General features: G+C 37.2%; 1 protein-coding gene across 1 annotated transcript in view; it reads left to right on the top strand.

Moving 5' to 3' along the window:
* The window catches only part of naaladl2 (N-acetylated alpha-linked acidic dipeptidase like 2), a 295,368-nt gene that overhangs the window by 184,709 nt on the left and 85,327 nt on the right, over positions 1-25,332 (top strand). The window contains exons 7-10 of the mRNA XM_079856568.1: positions 2,262-2,354; positions 4,780-4,985; positions 7,037-7,165; positions 23,485-23,631. Coding sequence (XP_079712694.1) covers positions 2,262-2,354; positions 4,780-4,985; positions 7,037-7,165; positions 23,485-23,631 — 575 coding nt within the window. The remainder of the gene's footprint in view (positions 1-2,261; positions 2,355-4,779; positions 4,986-7,036; positions 7,166-23,484; positions 23,632-25,332) is intronic.

Below are 25,332 nucleotides of genomic sequence, written 5' to 3' on the forward strand. Positions count from 1 at the left end.
AACGTTGTTGCGGCTTAGGTACATGTCCATCTCTCTGATAACAACCTATATGAACAATTTCATTCTGGCTTTAGTTTGCAGCACAGTACTACGACTGCCCTTGTTACCATTTTTTTAATGACTTACTGGTAGAGGCTGACTCAGGACTTCCATCTATATTAATTATTCTTGATTTAACTGCAGCGTTTGACACTATCTTGCACAATATCCTACTAGATAGGTTGTAATCTGTAGGAATTGTTGGTACTTCCTTTGCTTGGTTTAAATCTTGCACTCAATTTGTGCAATTATGGCAATTTCGAGAAAAGTCATCCCAAATCCCTTCTGGTGTCCCTCAGGGATCAGTATTGGGCCCTCTGCTATTTATTATTTATCTACTTCCACTTGGAAGCATTTTAAGAAAATTTGGCATTCACTTTCACTGTTATACTGATGACACCCTGCTCTACTTGTCCTCAAAGCATACTTCTGTTTTACCTGTTTCTCTAATTGTCTGTAATTTTCTTAAACTTAAGTAATTTTCTTAAACTTAATAGCAGCAAAACAGAAATTCTTCTCATAGGTTAAAAAATAATCTGGCAAAGTCTAATGGCTTCTCTGTGTATCGATGATTCTCCAGTCTCCCTCTCTATGCAGGTCAAAAGCTTGGGTATTATCTTTGGCAATACTCTGTCATTTGAAGCACACATTAACAATGTTACTCGGACAGCCTACTTCCATATACATAGCATGAACTGTCTCCTTCCTGCCCTCTCAATGAGGAATACTGCCATTATGGTCCATGTTCTAGCCACATCACGCATTGTAATGCTCTAATACTGTGATGTTCTTCTTTATGGCCTTCCTTTTAAGTTCTTGCATAAACTTCAGTTAGTCCAAAACTCGGCTGCATGAATCATTTCCAGAAGTTCTTTGGTTGAACACATTTCCCCTGTGCTCCAACAACTGCACTGGCTCCCTGTTAAGCAATGTATTGAATTGAATATTTTGCTCCTTAATTATAAGGCACTTCACAACTTGGCTCCTTCTTATTTGTCTGATCTTCATATGCACTCCAACCCACACTCTTAGAACATATTCTGCATGCACTTTAGTTCTCTCACACATTCATATGTCTTTCATGGGGTCTCAAACTTTCAGCTTCCCTGCCCCTAATCTATGTGTGAAATTCGCAATAATATGGTAATTTGTGGGGGATTGCGTCATGACAGGAGGAGGAGCACCAGGCTGGGAAGAGAATGATTTGTCATGATAGCGGCTGCAGGCTGAAGCAGTTAATAAACTATAAGTTCCTGCATGTAATAGACTCGAGTAAGAAAATACGACAATCTGTGGAACTTGCTTCCACTGGATATCCGAAATTGTAATGCTTTTTCTGTTTTTAAGTCTCATCTCAAAACATACCGTTTTAGACAGGCCTTCCAGTGACTGTGTCTAAGAATTGTTTTTGGTGTTTTTAAGCTCGCATTCAGGGCTTCTGTGTTTTTTAGGCCAAACTGATGGCCTTTTGTTATTTTATGTTTTATGTGTTCATTTGCTTATAAGAGTGCTTATGAGTGTCATGAAGAAACCTAAAAAATAAAATACATTGATTATAATACTGTATACATCAGTGGTTGAGTTTTTAAATCCAAAACCCAGTTAACAGGGAATATTCTCAGAACTTTGGCTAACTTTTTGGGAAGGTTCCCTCAAAGTTATGAACAAATGTTCTTCCAGTAACATTAATGGAACATTTGTTTAAAGTTATTTAGTCTTTAATAATGCTCTCAAAGTGTTATTTATACTTTTTTTAATGCTTTATTTGGGCCTACATCTAACATGTTACTACTAGTTTCAAATTGTTCACAGAACATTCAAAAGTAACATTTACAAAATGTTTGCAGAATGATAAAATAGAATGTCCCCCCATCATTTTGCAGATTCATTTAAATTTTGAATTATTCATTTTATTATTGTTGTTGTTGTTGTTGTTGTTGTTACATTTTAAGTAATACCTCAATTCATTTTATTATGTTTTTTAATTAAATAAAAATATATTTATAGATGAATTCAGTTATTCAATATTCAAAATTCAATATTTTAAAATTGAAAAACAATGACACACTTAAGGTTTCCTTTTTCCTTTTCGATTGATTGAAGATACAACCTAAAGCTCTCCATATTTCTGCCATTTTCTAAGAGCTAGGCTTAGAACTTTTGTATTTGTCAATGTTTCATGTCTCTGACTAATTCTTTTGAAATTTCTGTTTGTTCCTCAGCAAGAAAAATAATAAATCTCACCATTGAAAACCAAGCATCTTTCAAGACAGTGCACAATGTTATGGGATATCTCAAAGGCAAGACCAATCCAGGTAGGTCAGCACAAAACCAAGACAGCACTTAAATAAACCGAATTATCATTTTACAAACCCAAAGGGCTTTTTGTCATTGATGATGCAGGATTATTTAATTTAAATTACAAATTACATCACATTTTAACTGCACAATATTGCCAGTGTATCCCAAGCATTGTCCTAAACTGCGGTGCTCTTTGTTCTGACATAACAAAGACACCATACTTTGTCACAGTGCTTTATTGTATTCGTTATAGTAGAGTGAAACAGGAGTGCAATCTAAGCATTCTCTCCTTCATCAGCTGAAAAAGTGAGAGTCCGGGGGGCGAATAAAGCCAAATCTGAGCCCACGTGCTGAAACAGCCCTTTTTCCTCCATGCGCTATGACAAACTAATCTCTTAAAACAACGTCTGCCACCACTGTCCAAATGCAGGTCACTTGGCTGCCGAAAATAGGCTTTTAATTACGGACCACTATTTTCACCTTCAGGATGATTTGATCATACGTCTGATGTAATGAAAACGTTTTAATCTTTCACCCCCACCCCCATGACTGTAAAAGTCACTGTGTCTATGCATTTAAGCCCTCCGTGATTTACTTTTGAGATTTACAGCCCTCTTTTCCTGTCATAATTGGTCGCCCAGTCACTAATTACGTATCACAAATCATACGGAGGCGTTCTTCTCCTTGACTTTTGTCTTTTTATAATGTGTTTACCTTTCATTTATCTGGCAGTTGGCTGTCTTGTTTATCATTTGATGTAATTTGAATAACTTCCCTTAAGACCGCTGCAGTATTCTTGAGTACAGGTGGGATGCAATGTTCTTTAGTTCTTGCCTCTTGTCAGTTTGATAAGTCTCTCTAGCTGTCAGTCAAAGGTGACCCAGTGCCGCTAATAGCCCACGGCTAATTACATGAGGAATTGCTTCTTTTCTGGTCTGGATGTGTGTGGGGGATTGTGTTTGGTGTATGTGAAGGCAGAGTGTGTGTAAATCAGGAGAAAGTGTGACCTTGCTCTGGCCACAGGGATCATGTGTGTATACAGTATACATTACATACAGACTGTCTGCTGCGCATACAGTAACTGCTGATCTAGGATCCATTTCCATTCCTTAAATCCTAATCTAAGGGAAGTTAACTTTAGAATAGTGGGTACATACAACTTCATCTTATACCATTTGTGTGTGTGCTAGAGAAGATATCTTTATAAAAAAGTTCAGTATGTGGATTAAAATTTAACATATAGTAGCATTAAAAACAATAAAAAGAGTAATTAAGTAAACTACCATTCAAACATTTGGGGTCAGTGAGGTTTTTTAATGTTTTTAAAACAAGCCTCTTATGCTCACCAGGGCTGCATTTGTTTGATTGAAAAATTCAGTAATATTGTGAAATATCATTACAATTTAAAAAAAAATCTATTTTAAAGAGTTACTTCACTGCTGGCAAAAATGGGCTTTCAACAAAACTTGTCTGCCCGACTAAAATTGGCGCTACCTGATAATACAAGGTTGTTGTCTTCCCTTTTGCCAAATAGGTGAAAACTTCAATAGCCACAATGTACTGGCCATGTTGCTGTCCAAGGCCACTCCAACCAGTCTGCTATGGATTTGTTTACCAGAGTCAAAGGCTGTATTAAAAAAAATGGCCCCTAAACCCTCATTCACTATTCCCTTCATTAGTCCACTAGTAAACTTAGCAAACTTGAAGCTCCAGTAGTAATGAAAACATTTGTCTTAAACTCTGTCATGGAAACTATGTACAAACCTTATTTAAACAATTGAATAATCAATTAAAAAGGAATTTATACCTGTATGATATTACGCTGTACCCACATTGGACGGGCGCCATCTTCATTCAAAACGCGGGAATTTATTCGCTGGTGACCCTCACAGTGCATTATGGTTATTCTTTAGCTGTTGAGTGTACATCAGTTGTGCATTTGGTATTGCCCCTTTCTGCTGATTGGTCAACCAAAAGTCAGACCGTGTCGTCAAGCCGTGCCGCCTCCACTCACTCTTACCAGCTCAGAGACTTGGTTTGATTGGTTACAAGGTAGTTTGTGACGTGAGAAGCACCAGAGATTTCAAACTGCGTTTTTGAGACTTTTTTCACTCCAGTTTTAAGGAGAAAATACCCAGCAATGGTATTGACTTATGAATTTGCACATGGTTTGTCTTAAAGCATATAAAAAAACACCACCAAACTTGATTTTCACCACAGAGGGACTTTAAGATATTTCCTATGGAACATAAGAATCTAGATGACAGGAAATCATCTACAAGAAGAAAAAAAAAAAGAAAAATTTCATACACTGCACATAGTCTTTACCCTGCAGTTGATTGACCTTCCACCTGTGTGAACATGTTTGTTGGTGCGTGAGTGTTTGTTTGTTTGTTTCTTGTTTGTGTGTAAGTGTTCCTGCTCTGTTTACCCCTTTAGATCGATATGTACTGGTTGGCAGTCGTCATGGCAGCTGGTACGAGGGTGGGTTGGCGGACTGGGGTAACGGCTCTGCAGTCATGGCTCAGATCATCGCCTCCATGACGGCTCAAACCCGTGGGGGCTGGCTGCCCGACCGCACCATCGTCTTCTGTTCCTGGGGGGGGACCTCATTGGGCAACATCGGCTCCTATGAGTGGGGGAAGGTAATATTTAACAATTCCAACCCAGGCTCTTTGGAAAAACATACCTATGGCGACATTTCCGCTAAATGATATCAAATTGCTTCCTGCACATTTCGCAACATTGAACAAATGAACGAAAGTGAAAAACCTCTTGAAAATAGCGTACCACCAGTGGCGTCAATTCACCAAAAGCCAAGGTACTGCAGACTCTATTACATAACACACAAACAATATTACATAAAACACAAATATTAAACATATAGTACAGATATGGTACAGAAATAAAAAAAATTGTAGTCAAATGGAATATTGCAGTAATAAGAAATATATTGCACTAAACCTGTTAGTTGCAAAGTGAAGAATGAAAAAGCACCCTGCAGACTGTATGTGTACATGTATCAATGTAGCAGAGAGGGATCAGTGCATATTAGAGTTCATGATGGTTATGAGAAGAAACTGTCCTTGAATCTTTTTGTCCTTGTTTTGATGGACCTGTAATGCCTGCCTGATGGCAGCAGGTCAAACGATTTAAACCCGGGGTGTGAGGAGTCCTTTAAAATGTTTTTAACCTACTGAGGCATCGAGAGTTGTACATGTCCTTCAGGGATGCAAGAGGACATCCAATGATCCTCTTTGTGGTGTAAATTATCCTCTAAAGCCCCCTCTTATCTGCCTCAGAGCAACTAGCACACCACACTATGACTCTCTAAATGGAAGAACGATAGAAGTTCACCAGCAGCTTTTCACCAACGTTGTTTTTCCTGAGAAGTCACAGGAAGTGTAGTTGCTGCCTGTGCCTTTTTGATGACCACTGTAGTGTTTGCAGTCCAGGAGAGGTCAGCAGAGATAAAAGTGCCCAGAAATTAAAAAATGTTGAATGTTGGTAAAATTTTTTAAATGTTGGTCCATTTCAACACAGTCCTCATTGATATTATGGGGAAACAGATCCACCTTATGCTTCCTGAAGTCTGTGATGAGCTAAGTTTCCCCTATTATTCGGTAGAACTTGTTTTGAAGCCATTATCTGTGCCTTTCACAAATAAGGTATGCTAGTGCTATTCAGCTTCGGGCACATCCGTAGTTTGGCGCAAACTCATTGAGTGTGAAAACTCCCATTTTAACCAAATTAATCTGTCAAAATCTTTTATCATTACCCATGATTTACAGGACTCATAGCCGAGTGCTGTGCATCGCAGTGCTGTACCAGATGAGCTTTCAAGCAAGTTTACTTAGTCGGAAAAGCCGTACATATGGAGCTGGTTATGTGATGCTATGATAGTTTAAAAATCATGCACTATGGTTAAAGTGTTTTGAGGTCATATCATACTATGGTGAAAGGAAGCACGCACAATATGTCTTTCATAATCGATGATATGCCACTGTAATCATAATATGTGTAAAAGGGATAATAGTTTTTGCCGTTTCACCACTAGTGTTCATTTCAGCTGGAAACTGCAGTGATGTTCTCTTTATGACCCCTATATGACATCCGGGTCATATTGTAGTCTACAATTTATGTATATAAGCTGCATATTTTGAATATAGATTTAAGAATGGTGCTTGAATTTTTTGATACAACATAAACAACATAGCTTATAGAAATCCCTGGCAATGCTAAAAGTTGAGTTTAGCAGGAGGTCAAAAGCACTTCCGTTTTTCTCTTACTCGGTTTGACAGCTAAAATGAAGGAGGGAAAACAAAAATAGTACAGATTAGCCTTGAGCAGCCATACAAAAGCTTGCTAACATGATCAGCAAGCCATGAAGATTCAGTCAGACAAATGGATGATTTTGGAGTGTTAATGAAATTATTCTGTTCGGCAAAGGAGTTTATTCTAATCAGTACAATACGAATGTCATCATTAATCTTAAGAAGCCCCAAATAATGTCACAATAAAATGATAGTTTTTGAGTATGAAGAAGACAATAATGGTTGCTATTATTCACAGTGCTCATTTCACAAAATTGTAGTGTCTCACTGGGGGTTTCTCAGGCTTTATGTCAAAATGTCAATCAACGATCTGACATTTCATCAGTTGGTTGCAGATGGCTTTGTTCTGTGTGTCTGTACAGGAGAACTCAGTGGTACTTCACAGCAGGGCAGTGGCTTATGTCAGCCTCCATAGTCCCGTCAGAGCCTCTGGATCCCTGCAGTCCACAGCATCACCTTCTCTTCTGCAACTGGCAGCTGAAACCCAAAAGGTATTTTTATTTTTATTTTTTATATTCTTGTATATCCACTCGGACATGATACATGCAAATATGACTTAAATAGAATAGAATCATATGTTACAGAACAGTTGTTGAAAATTTTCAGAAAACCCAATCATCACTACCCATAATGACTGTTACTGGAGAGTATCTTGCTAGCTGTTTGGCCTTACTATTATTCAAATCTACCCTTACTACAAATCTGAGCACATGCCCCCCAATAAAGTCATAGAACCGCTTAAAACACAACATCCATCTACCCATCCACAAAAGAACTATTTGTTTGTTTGTTTGTTTGTTCAATTGGTTGCTTTTATTGTTATAGTCTAAGAAAGTCATAGCCTATATTAGACTTGCGCTACACATGTAGCACTTGACTGTATTTTCCTTTTTGAAGTGATTTCAATCATATTTCAAGCAATTCAAAACCATCATGGCGAACAGTACGCATCTGAAGTGTCTCAGCTGAAGAAAATAATCCATTATTTATCGGCTTAAATATATTTGCCAAATTTTTGGTAACACTTTATTAAGGGTCCAATTATCACTATTAACTAGTTGCTTGGGGTTCCGGTTATGGCGAGGTGCTAAGAGGTTGCAACTTTTTAACTCTGCTGCTAGCATGTAATTAACCCTACAATGCCAACCAGAATTGTATTTAAAGCCAAGCAACACGTATATAATAGTACAGGGAATCAAAATGTCATGTAAAGGTGGAAAAAGGACGAAACGAAGACGAGGGTGAAGAAATTAGCAACGTATTGGCAACTGTGGAGGACGACGAGGAGATTGTGAAGTAGTAACTTCGGGCAAAAATAACAACCTTAATATCATGAAATAATGTCATAATGTCCTTGATAAGTGGACTTTATAAGAAAATTTATGGTGTGCAAACAACATTGCCGAGGTAAGAAAGGAGATACAGGCATGCACAGGGCGCATAACACATGCGGAACAACGTATTTCTGATGCTGAAGACAACGTTTATGGGCTAATATCCAAAGTGAGCACATTGGAAAGCACCGTTAAAACTCTTTCAAACAAAGTGGAAGCCGATGGAACAACGTGAGACTGGTGGGCCTACCGAAAGCATAGGGCCAGGACATGGTTACATTTCTGGAGAAGCAGATACCAGAGGCTCTAGGAATGGAATCGCGTGAGATCTTGGTGATTGAGCGGGCTCACAGAATCAGCACTCTGACAAATAACGACTCACGCATGACACGCCCGAGGACACCGAATATTGAAGTTCTAGAACTTCAAAGACAAGGAGCAAGTATTAAAGGCAGGCACGACTATGACAACGTGCGAAAGAAGCTGCGAGATAAGGGGATTCATAAGCACAGAATCATCTTTCCAGCACGGCTCCTGCTGACACATGGGGAGAGATCCTATACTTTCCAAACTCTTGATAAAGTGGACAAATTTTTCCCGTCTCTTTGAAGGATCAAGGCAAACCTATATATGGAAGAGGCTACTCCATCAGGAAAATGTAACTGCAATATTGGTTAATCCATTTTAAATAATTTTCACAAAAGAGAACATTTTTTTGCTTACCATTTTCCGTTAAATATGACTACGTCTCGTTTTGTTTTACATTCTCATGGCCAAAATAAGTGTTTATTTTCATGGTTACAAACAATTAAAAACTAGTTGCTTATTAGCATGCATATTACTAGGAGTTTATTGAGGCAAAAGTCATTGTTAATAGTTAGTAAATAGTGAGTGTGATCCTAATCTAAAGTGTGATCAAATTTTCTTATTGGGCCGATAACAATAACATTAAAAATGAACATATATCGGCCGATTCCGATATGGTGGCCAATATATCATGCATCCCTACATATTTTCTATCTCTTTTCTGCTATTTTTAGAGCAAAAACAAGCATTTTAACAGAAAGGAAAATTTAATTATCTTGGTAAAGGGTGCCGTTTTGTTTATATTTTAACTGACATATGATTGACTGGAACATTTTGCAGTTGTAGGGAATTTCAGTTTGAATATTTCCACCTGTGAATGCAGAATTGAGATTTACTGTATCATAGACTGTTAATTCACTCAACAAAGGGTTGGCATTTGAAGAGTGTGCACCCCACGTCCTGCATAAAACCTCTCTGCTGCATCTCAATCGCAATGTACACTGAGTCTGAGTTATGCATTCATATGGCATTTCCAATAATGTGAGACATAACTCATCTAACTTATTTAACCTTAATATAGCTCTTGTATTCTGCTCAAGTTTCCAGATATATAGAGTGCCTTACTCATTCTGACAGGTTCATTTATGATTTGTTTGACTATATTGTAGTTTGTCTGAAATAATGAATAAACTGTGAAACACATCAGGATCACCTTGCTTATTAGCTCTGTGTAAATTTAAGACAACTTTCGGTTAGTTTTAACTCAAACTGACAGCGTCTTTAGCATCAGGTAAGATGCAAATGGAGCCACAGAAAAGGTTAATATATTGAAATATTGCCAATGTTTGGTTTGCTTTGTATAGCATGCTGTAGGTCAGAGGCCCTGATCCGATGACCATGTGCCCTGTTATTTTTAACCAGACAATAATTTTCTTCATTAACCTAAATGCCAGTCCTCCTGTGACATTTCAGCCTAATAAAGTAAGCTCTGACCTGCACCGCTGCCACTATCGAAATCTCTCCTGCAAAACTTCTTGGGGAGAAATGGCATAAGTTCACTAGAATAATTATTTCCCTTATCATCTGCAGTCTGGTCATAATGTTTGGAAAGTAGTTCACTGGAGGAAAAAGAAGAACTGATGACACTGTGATTTGAAGTGAATAGGGAGAGAGGACTCAGGATGGAGTTTTGCAAAATGGCTTCGGAATGCTTTGCATAACACTAAGCTCATATTAAAAATGTTATTGTTCAGCTAATATCTATGAATTTCTTCTTAGCATGGACATATCTCGGTTCGATTTTTCAATTGTGGAACGCAAGTATTCACCGTAAGTAAAAGCAAATATTGATTTTTTTAAATTTCATTGGCATACTTTCTGAGTCACGGGTTTCGAGTCAACAAAGTTTTCAAAATCTTTCTAAAATGAAGTGTTGAAGTGCTCCTTATAAACTAACGAAAGGACGTTTTTATGAAACAAACATTTGGTCCATTAACTGATTCTTTTCATTTATTATCGCATAATCTTGTGTTGTAGTTTCAACTATCCACACTCAAAGTACATTAATTGAGACAAATCTGAGATGTTTTTGAATGCTGGAGCATTTTTGATGGTCGTGTTTATTCACCTCGGGTGCCATTGAAGGTCCATAAAGCCCTTTTGAGGTTTGCGATAAATTGACAGACAATGCTTGAATGACCAAAATAATAAAATAAAATAAAAATATTGGTTATGTGAGACTCCCAAGATCATTTAAGAAAATGTTCATATTGATCAAATCATTGATCATATCCTACATCCAAAGCACCTTAAATGTGAATGCACAACCTCCTGTTTATCTGATATGCTAATTCTATCCCCTATCCTGCAGTGTGATCACAACAAAGAAGAAAACTGTTTAACATCAGCACTTTTCTAGATTCTTTTCATTACATTCCCACATTGTCTAAAAGTCCACCTTCGTGGCCCTACGCCTCCCCACCAATCGTTTTCTGTCTCTCAATAAATTGATAATGGCTCATGCTTCGACGCAAAGAGACACAAGATGCCCTCATTAGCATGCTAATTGAATGGAATACCATCCAGTCAAAGATGCATAGAGACTGTTTGTGGATGAATTACTTCCAATTGAAAGGCGTGATAAAAGAAAGGTTCATTTTTATTTTTACAAAGTGATTGTTTTCCCTCTTTTGTGTTGATTTGCCAAACTTTGACTGATTAAACAGTTACAAATTAAATAATTTTTAATATATCAACCAGCTTTTATTCTGCCAAAATCAATATTGCAGGCTTTTATCCCAGTCCCACAGTGCTATATTATTAACCAAATGATCAAACGTGAAGATTTTCATTGGAGTCGTCACTTTTTGTCCCAGGTGTCATAAAATCTCTCGCCTGCACTCTGTTATATGACCTCTTGCCTCTAATTGTACATGCAGTTTTTTTTGTCATCTTGGATTGCTGGAATTGTGCAATTTATCTTTTAAAGATGCTATGTTGGAGGCATCAGGTATCCACAACACTTTCAATATTTTGAGACATTTTAACAACACTATAAATCACGTTAGAGCTATGGAGGTAATACTTTCCACTTATCTTGCTTTGCAGCTGTCTTTGGAATAGAGATGCCATTGCGGTGATGTTTTGAATGGGTGCTCTGGAACCAATTATAATAAAGGAAGTACTGTACTTCTTTTGGGATTACAGAGTGAAACACAAAGTAAATTGAGAGACTTTTCATTGTTTAATTGGGTATTGTTGTAGCAACATGTGCGTGTCTGTCTATTTTAAACTGAAATTACACCAAGAGAAAAGACAAATGATAAGGTATAAGTTTTTGTGTGAGAAAACCTACGAGTTTTGCCCTGATGTGGATTGGTGTAATTTGATTGTAATTGGGAGTAGTGAAAAGCAATTTTTTCTTAAGGTTTGTCTTTAGCCGAGTTGTTCCCTATAGGCTATATGATTTATCCCTGTTAAGTTCATTGTTAAACTAATATGCTTTTTTATATTTAAGAATTGAGATTATCAAATTTATTAAAATGCCCTGTCTAAGAAAAGATTTACACTGATAGTGATCTCAATATTATATTTAATCTCAAACTTGCCATAACAGCTATCATAACCAGACTCTCTTATGTAAACATCTTTTATTATTATCATTGCAGATTAGGTGTTTTAAAACCTGTTCAGCTTTGAGTAATCCTCTCTAAAAATCCATGTCTATTGCACCCAAGTAAAAGTCAGTAGTCTCTTTCATATAATCATTTATTCAGACAGCAAAGGAGTTTGTAGAGCTGGAAATGTAGGTCACATATACACAACTTTTGCCACAAACAGAATTTCATAATGTTATTTTTTCGAGTTTAAATCAGATTTTACTATGATTGTAAAGGTGAGAAATGCTAGATGATGATCAAGGCACGTTTTTCCCCCCTTTTTTTATTATTCATGTGTCCCAAGCATTATACATCAACACATGCCGTTATCTCTGACAGATAAAGGACGCCACATCTTGTGCTCTTAGTAATAATCTTGGGATTTTGTTTAGGCTCACCTTGTATTTCTTCCCATGCTACCTCATATTAGTTCACATAAATCTGACCTATATAAAATCTGACAGCACAATTGTATTCAGATCTAAAATATATTTAGAGAAAATCAGTATAGCATGTAATCCTCTTTGAAAAAAGTCCATTTTGATTATAGAGAAATCCAGATTGCTACACAAGCAAATGTGTTTATCAAAACTAAGGTTATCTTTGAGTTTGGAAATCTTTTTTGCTTTTTTGCATTTAGGACCTCTATTCACTAGAGTTTACAATGGATGTCGCATCACAACGACATGGTGTAAAACAAAATGCTGTGCAGTGACGTTCCATTAGTTGAAGGCTCAATTTCCACTGATTTCAACTTCACTTCAAGTGCAGCATCAGAGCCACAGTCCCTTTAAAAGTGAGTCTGTTCACTCTGCGACCATCTTGGGAATGCACTCGGACAGCTATTTTTAGTCATGCAAGTGCAGCTCCTATGTAAATTAATTGAGGCTATCCATAATTTCTTTTTTTTTTTAAAGAGCGAAAGCTGAGCACAAGTTTCACGACGGCTACCATATTACTGCCGTTTCTGTCTGGAGCTACAATCGCAGTGTCATCAAACAAGATCAAACAATGACTTTGCAGATTGATGATTGGCTCTTTTATTTGAAAGGCGGGGCTTGCTTTACTAGAGCAGCCATGTTGGGTTTTATTTCTTCCTATTTCTCCCATTCATTGTAGTAGCACATCTCTTATCTGTCCTTCATCTGTAGTGTAGATGCCTGTTTTTTTCTCACTGGGTTTACAAAGTGCATTTTGTTTTATTGTAACTCTTGTAATAAAAAAAAAAATAATAATAACAGTTTAGCCAAATGTGAATTGCTGTTCTCGGGTAATCATCTGCCTTTGCACATATAATACCAACAATATTATATTTGCATTTTAACCATATGTGTGGCATTTCATTTTCAATCAATGCACACTAACTTATGAAATACTATTTGAAAGTCTCTTTCTCCAAGATGAAAAACATTCAAAGTATTTAGGCTGTTTGAAATGGTCTGAAAAACTTGGCTTTGCCTCAGACTCACTGTAAGTGCTGGTCAAAACCTCTCGGTGATTGACGACAACAAAATAAGAGTAGCTGAAAAACAGGGGTCTGACATTCTTGGAAACCCTGTGAATGATAGATTACTGACCTTAGCAGTGCCGTGATCAATACTGTAAAAAAGCAATCGAAAGAACCAAGGATTGTGTTTTAGACTCACCCGCATCTGATAACCCCTACATCTGATAATGCAGCCCAGCATGCTTTTGTCATTCATGCTGTTTCCTGAATTCCTCCTCCTGCATCGACCGAGAGCTGCTGATCTCACTTGAATTTATCTCCCAGTATAGCCAATCACACACACACACACACATAAACAGGAACAGAAGGCAAGGCCACCGGGGGTGGACTCTTCTGTGACAATCATGTGGCAGGACCGAATGCGCAGTTGCCCCCAGCAGTCCATTGGGCTGTAACTCTTCATCCTGTGGCGCCACGGTTCTGTCACTCAACACTTCATAAAAACCTGGTCGGGTCCCCAGCACAATAACATCATCCACCATTCTCTAGATTAGACCCTTTTCGCTGGGATTTCATCAAGATAATGCATGTTTTGTGTGCGTGCCATGACACGCTAATTGCAAGCCATTAGTGAAATCATTTGGCAAGCTTCAGAGGAAGGCGTCTTATGCATACAATCTTAGATTTCTGTAACAGTGAGTTCATTGTTACCCCACTCTGTTCAACACAAATAGGGCTTTCTGTTACCCACAATTTCTCTTCCTGTATTTGGTTTTTGAATGAAAGGAAGATAGATTACTCTTTTGTGATTAATGGACATTGGTGGTTTTTTTTTAATTGCTTACACACTAAAAGTGGTATTTGAGGCCCACTCAGTGAAACCATTCACTCATACACCTAATACACCAAAAGCACATTATCTGCTTTATACTCAGTTTGAAATTGAAAAACAAAACTTTTTGAAAAATGCTAAACAGTTCTCTACATTATACACTCTTTCAAAACTATGAATGCTCTTGTGTTTCATTTGGAAAACACTGTCATTTAAGTGCCACACTCATTTACCGATTACCTACACCCAATGAGCATTTGTGAAATCACTTATACCTAATTTGTTCACTTAGAAATCAATACTCTGTGTTTTGAGAATGAAATTATTTCTATCCCCTTGCATTTCTGTTTATTTTGTAAATATATAGTGAATATGCATACAAGTCAAGTCACCTTTATTTCTGTAGTGCTTTATACAATACAGAGTTTCAAAGCAGCTTCACAATTGTAACAAATTCAAATTCTGCTGTAAATCAGCTCTCTAACAAGCTATAGGGCCCTATTTTAACGATCTAAGCGCATGGTCTAAAGCGCAGGGCGCAAGTGCAGTTAAGGCGTGTCCGAATACACTTTTGCTAGTTAAACGACAGGAAAAATGGTCGGCGAGCCAGGCGCATGATCTAAAAGGGTTGTCCCTATTCTCTTAATGAGTAATGGGTGTGTTTTGGGCTTTACGTGCAATAAACCAAATCAGAGTCTTATCTCCCATTCCCTTTAAATGCCAGTTGCGCTTGCGCTATGGCGGATTCGCTATTTTTCTATTTTCGAGTATACGCGCGTTGTGGACTCGCCTATAGGTGCACATTACTAACGCGCTCTTTAAATAACAAAAAAAATCGCCATTGACTTTAGACCAGGTTTCAGTTGGTCAATGGCGCAGTCTATTTCAGTTGCCTCAAAATAGCAACGCGCCAACAATGCGCCTGAACACACCTCGTTTTCAGACCAGCACGCCCATGGGCGCACAAATGGGCGCAAACGCATTTGCTTTTTAAACAACGTGGAGCAGGACATGAAAATCATAACTGCGTTGGACTGAAACTAGCAAAAAACACTTGCGTCGCGCTTGGCGCTGCATTGCGCTAGGTGTAAGATAGGGCCAATAGTGTCATTATTCAGCTCATGTCTGTTAAGTGTTGATTCAGTTCAATAACTGTAAAGTTCATCAATTGTCCATACATACTGTATATACAGTGTATTTGTGCATGCTCGTGTGAGTCCTATGGTCGACTCCTGTACACTCCACTGCACACTGAACATGCAATAGACAGAAGATAGTAGTGTTTTGCATTTGTCATATCCGTGTGTAGTTTGGTGTGTATATGGGTAATCATTTGATGGATTGTGTCAGCCTTTAGTTAAATATGCAAAAACAGCAGTTTTAGAAGAGTTAAGATAGTTTCAATTAGGGTGTTTTTGCAAGAGATGTGCGATGTTTTGCATGTAGAGTTTGTGTGTAGAATTTCGAGAAAAGGAGCCATAGTTTCAGAAATTGTGTAAGCAATTAAAAAAAAAAAAAAAAAGAGATAAAAATTAACACTATAAATTACTATAAATTCCCTTGTCATTTGAGGAGTAACATATAGATTATAAAATTATTGCCAGTTATGGTGCGTTTCGGATTCCACAACAGCTTTGGCCCCTTTTGATGCATCGTCAACATTGTTCAGCATTCTCATTGGTTTGCTGGCATATGGGTGATTTCATGCCCAAGGAAAGCTGTCCACGAATGTGCTGTTGCTGACAGATCTCGATCACCACAAATCACGTCGTATTTGATACAAAACTAACTAGACTAAATCAAATTTGAAAAAAGAGTCATAACTGAAACAATTTCTGGGACTTATTATTATTATTATTATTATTATTATTAATATTTACAAAAAATGTATGAGCCATTAAAGACAGGCCTACTGTGACTGAGTTGTTAATCACATACTGTAATAGCATTTCAGTCATGACAACTCTCGGGATAATTTATAAAACATTAATGAAAATAAAATGTACATAGGTTTGGTTTTGTGCTAAGGTTGCTGCTACAGAGCAAGTATGACTTGCTTCTGCTAAATGCTCGGAGCATAAATGAAAGGAAACATGTTGCTGCTGCTAGAGAGAGGGAAACCCCCCTGAAGCAGATCTAGGCAGGTGGTGCTGGGGAGGTGGAGGGCTAGAAAGAGAACTCTCTTAGCGCGCAGCGACTGTGCATTCGTTTGGATGCGTTGAGGTTATATAGGGACATAGAAATGGATATGTGAAATCGGTTGGCTCGGAACATAACATTTGAATGAACCAATCCGAACGCGGATAGTTTCATAGCTGAACTATTCATATGTGTTTGTATATATACATATATTATATATACGTATACATACTGTGATTCTTTTCAAGTCTACGACAGCATGATGAGCATTGCAAAAAGTATCTCAAATTATTGAACATCTGGAAGCCTGTCTCGACTTCACAGTATGACTGGTCAAGTTCTACCAATATCTCTGAGGTATAGTACTCACAAATATAGTTAGTTGAAGTCTGAACATTTTGCTTGCATTCCAAAATCGTGTCTTTTATGTTTTAGCACTTTTTTTTTTTGTAGTTTGAGAAACAGAGTTTGGGAGCAAAGCAGTGATTGCACACTCCCATTTTGCCACTGGCAGAAACATAACATTTCTTTCATGTAAGAGTTTCACTTTAATGTCTAACTTCACTTAAACACAATCCAGTGCCCATTTCACAGTAATAAAAAGGAGCTCCTGCCCTCTTTGTCTCTTATATGTGTTGCAAGCGCTAAACACTAAAATGTAGTCATTAAACCATGGGTTTTTTCCTCACGGAATGAAGTGAAATTACTGTACTTCTGTAGTAGATGCAGCTCACAATGTGTTATATCAGTCATGCATTCACTCAGATTTGATTGCCTACGTTCACTGTAATCATGACTGGGCAAAAAAAAAAAAAGACATGTTTTACTTCTATAATGAGTTTTGTAGCAATTTGTGGACCATTTTCCAGCCAAATGCATTGCATTCGAAACGCCACAGTGCCTTTCACTAGATTAAGTAATTTACTTGCATTAACCATCTTAGATTTGTGCTTAACCACACAGAGATCTCATCGATTGAATAAAGAGCAAAGCACAGGTGATCACAGATGTTGGAGAGCATTCATCACCATAGCATGTGCGGAACGGCAGGGCTCTTCTCCCACACCGGAGGCCACGATGTGATTTCAGGCGCTCCATTCCTGTATTAGTGATGCTGTCTGCACAAGCACATGGTTTATCACTTCAGCTGGCAATCAATTAGTTCCCAATCAATAGCCTCTCACTGGCCAACAGGCAACAAATTAGCGGCCTCTCCTCGCACTACACTTGTTTATCCCGTGAACTTGTTTTTCATCGGGAATCTAACCTGCTCCGCTGGCAGCGAAAGCTCAAAGTTTTGCCACGTGTATCCAGGTGTTTAAGTAAACAAATATTTTATGAGAAAAACATTTAAGCCTTTTCAGTACTAGACAAATGTATGTTTGTGTGTTAAAAAAGGGTCACTTAGAGGGAGGCACAAAAACAGAGTACACGCTAAAAGCTGTTAATTACTGGTATTCATTTAGAAAGCAGTGATGTCCATTTCTTTCATTTGAAGTTAATGACTAGTTGCTGTACAACAGGAGAAACTGAGCTCCGTAGCATCAGGATTATATTTCAAAAGTTCTTATTCAGTGGTGGTGTTTCACGAAATCCTGGGATATGACAATTCCCCCTGGCCATGCAACAAAGACATTCCCAAGTAACCACATTATACCTAAACAAAATGTCTAAAAAAATCCACCATACTAAAAGAGTCCACAACATGTCCACGACAATTTTTGGGTTTAAAGTTTCTTTGTGTTCTTTAAGGTCCAAAGTATTAAAAAATTAATACAACCTCACATTGTGTCAATCATTTTTACACACTGAATCCAAAACTTTCGTCCGTCATAAGAAAAATCGGTTAATTCAAGTGCTGAATTAATACTCACACAGGTCAGTTTATTAGACAAATGAAACTTGTGAGGTAACGCAGCGCTGTTTTACTTGCTCTACACTATCATACTAAACATTTGAGTGTGTTGAAAGTTATAATGTTATTCAATGTGTTAGTTTGTTGGCTGTATGAGACTAGCAGTAAGCTAGATCAACATTAGAATAACATACTGATCATATTCTAACATTTCATCATGTTGAGCCATATAACATTGATTCGTTTTATGTACATTTGCTCACCTCTACGTTTGTGCGTCTCTGTCAAATCGAAGTTTGTCGCGGACGTGGAGCGCTCGGCATTTCGAAAACGCCACGCTGATATTGAACCTCGTTTTAGTTCTCCTTTTGTCCCAAAGTCTGCTTGCCATGGTCCATAATGTTTGAACGAACCAACAACAGCGTGAGCGTGCCGCTAGACGTAACGCAGTTGTCCACGTCTGTCGCCATGGTTACTATGGCAGTACGAGCGGAAACCAGGGATAACGCGAATATTACGTCATTGACAGGCGACAAGTGAACAGGGACGAGCCATTATTTTAAATTGGAATTTCTCTGAAATTAAAAATCTTTGGGAACTTTTGGGATATTGTAAGTTCACAACTACAGGAAATATATCACACTGTGCAAGTGATTTTTGGATATTTTATTACAAAATTCGTATATATTGTACATTTTAGTGACTTTAGTATGTTGACAGCTAATCCAAAAAGACTTGTGATTAAGTTATGTAATTAACTGCGAGTGCGCAACAACAGTGTTCCAAACTGGAAGTCAAATCTTGATTTATTCACAGAGAAAATTACATTTATATATAAATTGATAAATATAATTAATAATAGGAATTCTTTTATGCTATAATGTATACATTCTGGCTTGAGGATCGACAGTGGGTGTGATTGTGTTTTTATATGGTCATGTAAAATCTGCCATGTGATTTCTACAGTATAAAAAAAAAAAAGGATATTAATTGACAAAACACAGGTACCCACAATTCTGAATCCAATCAAGAGAAGTCACCGTTAAGATCGCACAGCAGCGCCCATCATGAGAAACCTCCCATATTCCTATGAATTATCCCTAGAAACCTCCCAATGTTCAGATCAGTTCTTCTAAAAAAATATTTGGATTATCTTTAATGAGCATTCTGTCTTTTCCCCCTGTTTTGTCCCCCTGAATGTCAGGGTATGGCAACTTCCATACTTGAACACCACCCTGGTCTTATTTATGTGTAATTGCCACTGCAGATACTTTCAGATGATCTCAGTATTATTGTTTCAATTTAAATTGGATGCATTAGGCAAGAAAGTTGCTCATCCATTTGTCTTTCCTCTCACGTTAAAAAGCTCCAGTGCGCCACCATCTGTGCAGCAACTGCAAACTTCTCACATTATCCACAGTGACACCCATCTTGTTTTTTCTTAAATAATCTCAGTCTTATTCATCTATTTTGTCTCTTCTTTTTATAAATGTATCAGCAGTTCCAATTCCACTTCTCTGCAAATGTAATTTCCAAAGGTCACCTTCTCTGAGGATAAATTATCTCCACAATGCAAGGTCATTCTCCGTCTTTCAGAACGAGATAACAGTTTTGTTCACATATTTGCCGCCCCCCCCCCCCCCCTCTCTCTCTCTCTCTCTCTCTCTCTCTCTCTCTCTCTCTCTCTCTCTTTTTTTTTCTTCTTCACACAGCATTCTCTCTGTCCGCTGTCATTTATCTTCGTACTGTGAGAAAATTCAGTTTGATGGCATGTTTTGTAAAATACAAATATTCATTTTGCAGCTGTGCAATTATCTCAGGTTCCTCTTACTCTATGCAGTGATTTTGCCATTTATTGATTCAGAAAAAAGAACAGCTTTAGCACACGGCCTCTAACTAAAATAACTGTATACAGTGAATAGTGGGAAACATTTAGGAAAGTGTCTAGCCATTCTAGGTGTTATGGACTATGGACAATTTTATGAAATTTATAAAATAAACTCTCATAAAACACTCGCGTTATTTTAATTTATCCAAAAATTATGACCAGCAGTGTACATACTGTACATCTGGAGAATTCTATAAAGACAGTTTGTGAAGACATGTACTTTTTTAACGGTGTAAAAATAAAATAAATTATAATAATACAACTGATGATATTATTATTATTATTATTATTATTATCATATAATATTCAGTTGAATTATTTATTTTATTTTTACAAAGTTATAAGCCTAAAATAAATGAAGGCATGGTAAGAACAATTGTCTTCATTAAATTGCCCTGAAATGCTAGGACAAAAGCCTGTTATTGAAGAAACACGGTCTATGCCTCTGATCTTTCTCAAATTATTGTGCACATGTACAATCTTTCTTTTTGCTACCTCTGATCATGTGTGGGTGGCATGTAATAGGATGTGGACGTTCTCAGTCATGGGGTCACAGTGATCACAATGGCATGGTAGAAGTCTGCTCATTTGCTAATGGTCTTTAGGCAATGCTGTTTGTTTCACATCAGCTGAGTGGACGAGCAGCTTCATTTGCTGTGGCTGTCTGCCAGTGCATCTCTCTCTCTCCTCACTTACCCACAGGTCTATTCAAGCTCAAATATATAAACAATGATTTTGCCATCTCGTTATCATTGCAGACAGAGAAATTAAATATTGATTCTCCTCACGGGGAAAAGGAATTGCAGTGCAGAAATTACCTATTCTTCCTCTTTCTCGCCGCTCCCAAGCTGTTTGCTGTCACATTTTACCTCAGGAATTTGTGGCTAATTTTGACTTTAATGGCTTTTGCTGCCTATGAAGATGAAGGAGTCCACTTTTTTTCAGAATGAAGCACCGAATGTTACAGTAATCCATGCACAGTGCAAAAGTAGACACACAAGGGAGAATAATGTGCTAGGGCAGGTATAATTATTGTGCAAATCATTTTGCCACATAATTAATATTAATGAGTCAAGCTGATAATGCATTTTATTATGTTCCCCACCTACTTTTCAGGCCACTATGTTCCTGTGGACCTAATCATGTATGAATGAAAAATAAGTGTTGTTTCACATGCACACTAACTATTTACAAGAACATACAACTATAACAATCATAAGGTGCATCATATTATCTACATCTTCATCTCATTCTTATTTTTTTAACAATAGCAATATGCGAGAACAATATTATTGGCATTATTGGGTTTGTTCTCGTTTATTGTATATTTGTGTTTGTTTGTTTGTTTTTGGTTGGTTGAATATTAATGAGGCATGCTAAACTGATGGGTAAAGCTCCCAAATAAATTTTTTTAATTTAATTTATTATTAATTTTTTTTTTTTTGTTTTTTTTGTTTTGTTTGTTTGTCTAAGAAGTACAGTCTGTTTTTTTGTAATATGTATAACACACATAATTGAATATAATTATAGAGTTAAACTATGTCAAACAAATCCATTCTGGAGACAATTTGTGTTTGTCTGTGTGTTAAATAAGTTGTGTTTTGAAGCATGTAACAAAATCGTTTTTTGTTCCTCAGCGGTAGACACTGTAAGTCCAGCAGCTGCTGTTTTATGTTTTTCAGGGCCTGTCTGATATGAATTACTCTGATGACTGTTTTTGGTCACAGTTGATTTTGTAACACTGCAGCCTGTATTTTCCCTTCCATTATGCTTTCAAACTGTGTTTGTATAGATTTACATTGATTTTGGCTCTGTCAGTCATCATTTGCACTTGTTTGAGGTTTACGTAGCTGCATGTATTTCTGTGAACGTTGACAAACAGTAATATATATACTGTAGCTCATGTCAGTTGCTGTACAACAGAACAGAATCTGTTCATTTAGCAGTAGTTTTGCGATCAATACAGTTTAATCTGTAGGTCATTAAATAGCCAAGGGCCAGTTTCAACCAAAACAGATTAATCCTAAACCATCACTCAATGAGAAATCAATATCAGTTTAGGATTTAGGCAGGGCTTTAGTGATGCGCAATTATATGCAACTACAAATTAGATTTAAAAGCACATTATTATTGTTGTGTTGAAACAAGAACAATCCTACAGGTAGGATGCTGAGCTAATAAAAAACATATTTAGAATACCTTAATACTCATGTTTTGTGCACATCATGTATTAAAAATATGTAAACACATTCAAATCACACGCCAGTGAAAAATACTTTTCAATCCCATTCATGTCCCATCACAATATACAGTGCTATGCATACGTTTAGACACCCATGCTAAAGTTGACTAAAAAGAGGAATAAAAAATCATCTTTTGGAAATTGAACTTAATGCCTTAATTTAAAAAATTAGGAAAAATCCAACCTTTAAGGACACCAATTTTCTTTGTGAATGAATAATGTATCGTAAATAAATAAATGTTCTTCCTTAAAATACAGGGTGCATAAGTTTGGACACCCCTATGTTAAATTCCCATAGAGGCAGACAGATTTTTATTTTTAAGTATTTTTTTTTTATTATTTTTTTTTTAGGATACTATGCATCCTGATAAAGTTCCCTTGGCCTTTGGAATTAAAATAGCCCCACATCATCACATAGCCTTCACCATACCTAGAGATTGGCATGGGGTACTTTCCATAAGATCATCTCTCAATGCAAATCAAACTAGCTATTAGGCTAACTGAAATAAAACCATGCCAATCTCTAGGTATGGTGAAGGCTATGTGATGATGTGGGGCTATTTTAATTCCAAAGGCCAAGGGAACTTTATCAGGATGCATAGTATCCTAAAAAAAATAAAAATAAAAATACTTAAAAATAAAAATCTGCCTGCCTCTATGGGAATTTAACATAGAGGTGTCCAAACTTATGCACCCTGTATTTTAAGGAAGAACATTTATTTATTTACAATACATTATTCATTCACAAAGAAAATTGGTGTCCTTAAAGGTTGGATTTTTCCTAATTTTTTTAATTAAGGCATTAAGTTCAGTTTCCAAAAGATGATTTTTTATTCCTCTTTTTAGTCAACTTTAGTATGGGTGTCTAAACTTATGCATAGCACTGTATCTCTTATAGTGATACTTTTTTAATAAAAGCTCCTCACTTAAATGCATTCCTCACATATCATTCTATAACATACTTCATTGCTGTATTTATCTCTGTATAAATCATTGTAAGAGTCATTCTGGTCACTATAGTAATATAGTAGGCAACATTATCGCATTCTGATTGCTGTATATCCTCACAATGCCAAATTGTTACCATGCATGTGTGTTTATCTTTCAGAGACATTCGATGAGTTGCAGTCGAGGAGGTGGTTGTCCTGGTCCGAATGTCAGCTCAATGCAGACACCTGGAGATACCAGCTTTTTCTCTAACCAGCTTGCTGTCCCCACAGTGGAGTTCACATACTCAGAGTTCCCTCAAATAGAGGTAAATGCACATACACATGCAAATGTGTGCAATATAAGCACAGTGATAATCCAATCATTCATTTAATTCACTGTAAGTTCAGATGACGTTAACAATGAGCAACCATTCCCTGCACAAGTGTCCTCAGATAGGGAAAATGTTTTCAAGAGGCTGACAAATAATAGCCTATTGGACACCATACGTTTCAAATGCTCAAAATTTTCCCATATACGAACACTAGCTTTAGACACCGAGAGGAGATGTATTTTATATTTTATGTCTTGATATGTTATCATATAATGTGATTCATATCATATATTAAATATGATGCTTTCATAATAAATATAGTATGGCGATTATCTCAGACATCCAATGTAATAAATTATGTTGAGTATTTGTCATCAAATGGAAAAGTCAGCTAGTTTTTTATTATCACATCAAACATTGTGCCTTTAGCCCTAACAGTAGAGAAGTGCTTTTTACCCCAAATACCACACTTTTACAGATTCTTTAGTCTGTACAAAACCTTAATGTATGGTAAATTTACCATTCTCATTTGCTACATAAACCTGTAACATAAGTATCATATCAACTTCATGTCAACGATCAGCCAAATATCCACTCGCATAGTGAAATGTGGATGTTTAGAAACGTTTTTGTGTCATATATAGAATAAAAAGTTTAGAGTAAAATTTTATCAAATGGGCCTTTACCACTGTGTGCTTTTTGCCACATATACTCTATAAGAAAAGAAAGAAAAAAAAAAACAGAAAAAAAGACATAAAAATCAGTGTTGAAACCCTATTGTTTTATATGTACGTATACAGTGGTGCAATTATTGCTTTTGACTTGAGTAGTCCAGTCCAATTGGATCACTTTAAAATTGAATCAGGTTTCACTCAGGCATCTATCCGGAGTTAGCAAGCATTCCCAGAGACCTGCAAGAGGCCTGACCCTAATGCTTTCCTACACTTCAATGTGGATTCTTTGGTTTAGCACAGGCTGTCACATCGTTCCCCTGCACCCTCTTTGCCTCATTATGATACGTGAGGAGCAGTTTCCTGTCACATAAAATTACGTTCCATGTTCCTCTGTCACACAGAAGCACGGTCAAACCCCAGGACTCCTTTACAAGCGGCATCAATGTTGCGTTCCATCTGCCACAGCCCTGATGTCTTATCCGTTATGTCTTTTCAGATGTCACATGCGAGTGTATCCCAGGAGAAACAAGCTCTCTCTTCCTTTAAAATAAACACTCAGGAAGCTTGTCTACTCAAATTGCATATTATGTCCCCTCATTTTTTCATTCTACTTCATCTTCAATGTTTTTATGGTGCATTTTTGTACTTCCTCACCACAATGGAGATGTAAGAGTTAAACATTTCACACACAAAGTGACTCTTTTCCTCTCTCTGGACAGTACATCTTTCAGGCTCTGTCTCACGCTGTGGTGGTTGACACTTTCTGCATGCTGACTTGTACATCTGTCTCATCCAGCACACATGCCTGGCTAAGCATTTGCAGTGCAATGCTGGTGTGCTTTAAACTGTGAATGTAACCTTTTCTTGGCATTCAAGCCATCAGGCTGCATTAGCACTGGGGGTGGCTGGTGTGTTTTGGAACAACACGGTCTGTGCTGTGACATCCAGCTCCCAGCATCCCTACTTCTGCTCTGTGTCGTGTGCCTCCGCCCCAGGAGCCGTCGCTCTCCCTGCTAGCAAA

Source organism: Squalius cephalus (genome assembly GCF_949319135.1).
Source record: "Squalius cephalus genome assembly, chromosome: 22".
Classification (NCBI taxonomy): domain Eukaryota; kingdom Metazoa; phylum Chordata; class Actinopteri; order Cypriniformes; family Leuciscidae; genus Squalius; species Squalius cephalus.